The 4305-nt window shown below is 35.5% G+C and overlaps 1 protein-coding gene across 1 annotated transcript in view; it reads left to right on the top strand.

Moving 5' to 3' along the window:
• The window catches only part of LOC106881320 (phosphotriesterase-related protein), a 70076-nt gene extending 67001 nt beyond the window's left edge, over window positions 1-3075 (top strand). The window contains exon 8 of the mRNA XM_014931665.2: window positions 2132-3075. Within this exon, the coding sequence (XP_014787151.1) occupies window positions 2132-2266 (135 nt within the window). The 3' untranslated portion in view covers window positions 2267-3075. The remainder of the gene's footprint in view (window positions 1-2131) is intronic.
• Window positions 3076-4305: the final 1230 nt, after the last annotated feature.

Raw genomic sequence — 4305 nt, 5'->3', positions numbered from 1 at the left:
ATATATATATATATATATATATATATATATACACACATATATATATATGTAATTGACAGTGGTGGCTTTATCTTGTATCTGAGAATTATTTTCTTCTTTTGCTGAACCCTTCCTTTATGGTGATGCCATTGATGACTCAGTAAACCAATTCTTGCATAGAAGAGTCGATGGCTTTGACTGCATGGTAATGTTGCTGGAGGACAAGGTTGATTTTTTAAAGCCTTTCTCTAATGATGTTTAATTTCTTCCTTTTCTCTTCTGGTGGTTTCGAAGTTTGTGGTTCTGATGGTAATGGAACACCACCACTTGGTATGGTCTCAGGCTTGTTTTTCAAATGATTAAATGATGCTCAAGTCCAATGGCTTTCAGTGTTGCTTTGAGTTGGTCCTTTTATCTTCGTAGTGAATAACCCCATGGTCTTTTCCCTCCCTGTAGTCAGCTCATTGATTAAGACCTGGCATGGGAACCTTGAGTCATCCAAACGCCTGTGTTAGAATGGGGGCAGCTGATGAAGGAAAATGTTCTCTATGTGGCCTGTGTGTTTTCTGTACTCTGGTTATTATTATTTTTTTGTCTACGTTTTGTTTGCAATGTCCTATACCCAGATATGCACCTATATATACAGGTAGATGTAGGTATGCACATACCTGTACGTATACGTGCATATACTCATTTATTATTTGTTTTATATATATATATATATATATATATATATATACACATACATATTATATATACATATATTTGGAGGCGTGTGGTTTAGTGGTTAGGGTGTTGGACTCATGATTATTAGATTGTGGTTTCAGTTCCTAGATCAAACAATGCATTGCGTTCTTGAGCAAGACACTTCATTTCATATTGTTGCAGTCTATTCAGCTGGCAAATTAAGATTGTGACCGACCAGCGTCCTATCCAGTGGGGGAATATATGCACCAAGGAATTCAGGAAATCGGCCCAATTAAGTTTAAATGACTTGAGAAGGAGCTTTGTCCTATATCCTACATATATATGTAGCTGTGTGGTAAGAAGCTTGCTTCCCAACCACATGGTTCTGGGTTCAGTCTTCTACTATAATCTCTGGCCGACCAATGCTTTGCTTGTGGATTTAGTAGATGGAAACTAAAAAAAGCCCATCATATATATGAATGTGTGTGTGTGTCTTTGTTTTGTATCTGTGTTTGTCCCCCCACCACCACTTGACAACTTGTGTTGGTTTCTTCACAGCGCCCATAACTTAGCGGTTTGGCAAAAAAGGACTGTTAGAATAAGTACCATGCTGAAAAAAATATAAGTGTACTGAAGTCGATTCATTTAGCTAAAAAAGTTCAAGGTGGTGCCCCAGCATGGCCACAATCAAATGACTGTAACAGATGAAATATTAAAAAAAAGATATATATGTGTGTGTGTGTGTGTACATATGCATGCATGTGTGCATACATACATACATGTAAATGTTGAACAATGAGAATGAGTGCTCAACACCACATTGGTGGATAAAATTTCTGTATTTGTGTATTAAGGTTACCATTGGTTTCATGTTAAGAAAATATCTTACTATCTTAACAATTTTTCAGGCTGATCACATGGAAGAATGGTATTCATCTCTATTTTGAATGAAAACACAAAGTCTCATGTATTCACAGAATGTCTCATTTAGAAAACAATAAATCAAGGGACGCTATACTCTTGGATGACACCTTTTGAGTGGTTATCTCCCTTGAATGTGACTTTTGGGGGAAACAATCATGTTGGGTGGTAAATTTGTTTGCATTATATATTATATTCTAGGTATATTATGTTCGTATATGTGTGCTGAGGTAGTTCGTCATGGGGGCATGTGTCTTCTGTGTGTGGAGTTTGTGTGTTGTATATATTCAATGTTCGCATTCATGGAAAGAAACAGTCTTGGTGGGGTTAACGGTGTGGGTGGTGGTTCCTTTTTGAAATGTCTAAGTGTGAAATATTGTTTGTGTATGCAGGGAGAGAAGGTTTCATCCCTAATATTTAGGATGTTATTTGTTGACTACACACACACACACACACACACGCAATAACATACACATATAAACTTACACATATAAATCTCTCCCTCTGTCTCTCTCTATAAATATATGCATTATTATCATTTCAGATGAAGTATGGTGGTCATGGATTTTCCCACATCCTCCTGAACATAGTCCCAATGATGAAAACCAGGCAGATCAGTGAAGATGTCATCAACAAAATATTGATTGAAAATCCCAAGAAGTGGCTTGCCTTTAAGTAGCAGAGCCTGACTCGTGCAGCCTTCTCTACCGTCTTTTCAAACTGAACCATTTTTGAAGTTCATAATTTTTTAATGTGACTTACTGCCAGGACACAATGAAGGGATGTGGGGTGTGTTTGTATGTATGTGTGTGTGTGTGTGTGTCTGTATAGATGCATATACACACATACATACATTCATACATTTATATTTATATACACAATCATGCAGGAAGTTAATAGACACCTTTAATTTTCAAAATCTTTTATTCAATACGCAAAGCAAACAATTGAAATGTAATTGATGGGTAGGACTGTATACTTTAGTATTTAGTTGACATTTCCTTTGCAGTTTTTAATTCAGAAACTCTTTTTGGCATTGAACTGATGAGCTTTGTGATTGTCTCATGTGGAATTTCTTGCCCACTTTTCACGCAACAATCGAAATAATTCATCTTTAAATTTAGATTTCTGTTGAGTTTTTCGTATAGCTCTATCTAGTATGCTCCAAAGATTTTCAATTGGGTTCATGTCAGAGATTGGCTCGGTCAAGGAAGCTTTTTTGATCCCATTTTCAGTCAGCCATTGTTGATTCCTTTTCACTGTGTGGCATGGAGCCCCATCTTCCATGAATAAGAACTCATTTTTCATTATGTTATCGAGTGAATACATCAGAAGTAGTCCTTGCTTAAGTATTTCGATGTATTTTTCAGAGTTTATGGTTCCAACACATTCGATCAACTCAGAACGACCATTGCTGGTGACAACTCCCCACACCATTACAGAGATATCACCATGTTTCACAGTTGGTTGGAGTCGTTTCAAATCAAATTCTCCAGACCCAAACATGTCCATTGTCTAAAAATAATGCAAATCTGGATTCATCTGAGAAAATCACTCTATCCCAAAATGAATTGGATTTTTCTGACATCTCCTTAGCCCATTTCTTTCTTTTCATGATATTAATTGGTTGAAGGAGTCCATAATACTCAAGCTCATGCAGATATGTAACACACGGTCTTGGACTAACTTCTAGCTGTTTTGCAATGTCAGAAGCCTTCAAATGTGTTTCATTTTCTACATTTCTCTTCAAACAGCGAAGCTTCCTTTCCAAGGGTCCAGGTTGGCTGGGACAAGAATCTGTTGATTCTTTTCCTTGGCTTTTGAATTGCACTATAATTCTATTAATAGTAGCAAGAAGAATTCGAAGATTTTCGGCAATTTTTTGCTGGTTAAGACCAGCCTCAGATTGCCCAACAATACGACCTCCTTGAAAATGTGACAGTTCTGCTGAATTTTTTGTGCGTGGCATGATTACTCTTTGGAAATGTTTAATATAATGGCACCTGGAAAGAAAAAGAATAATTACATTGCAAATTCTACACTGCTGAAAACATATTAAGATGCTTAGATCAGAAATATTAAAAATTCGAGGTGTCTATTTACTTCCTGCATGTCTGTGTATACACACACACACACACACACACACACACACACACACACACACACACACACACACACATATATATAGGGAGAATTCACAAAAAAACAAGACAAAGACAGGTGGTGTAGAAAACAAACAGATGTATTAGTATAACGCTCAGGAATTGAAAAAGTCTTTAACGTTTCGAGGTATGTATGTATGTATTGAACAATGGGAATGAATGTTCAACACCACTTTGGTGGATAAAGATTTTTGTATTAAGTCTACCGTTGGTTTCATGTTAAGGGATACCTCAACAACTATTTTATGCCAATCAAGTTTTAATCCACAATGGATTCAAACACCAATCTTTCCATGTGACTGGCTCGAAAAAGTGTTGAGATTTTTCTTAACAAGAAACCAATGGTAGCCTTAATACACAAATAAAGTATACACACACACACACACACACACAAACACACATATACAAAAATACATATATACATATATATACATATATATATATATATATATATGTGTATATATCTGTATATATATATCTATATATGTATGTGTATATATAGGTATGTATATATATATATATATATATATATATATATATATATATATATATGTAT

This window comes from Octopus bimaculoides, chromosome 28 (genome assembly GCF_001194135.2).
Source record: "Octopus bimaculoides isolate UCB-OBI-ISO-001 chromosome 28, ASM119413v2, whole genome shotgun sequence".
Lineage (NCBI taxonomy): Eukaryota > Metazoa > Mollusca > Cephalopoda > Octopoda > Octopodidae > Octopus > Octopus bimaculoides.
Note: the sequence above shows the minus strand (reverse complement) of the source record. Positions and strands in the feature narration are given on the sequence as shown.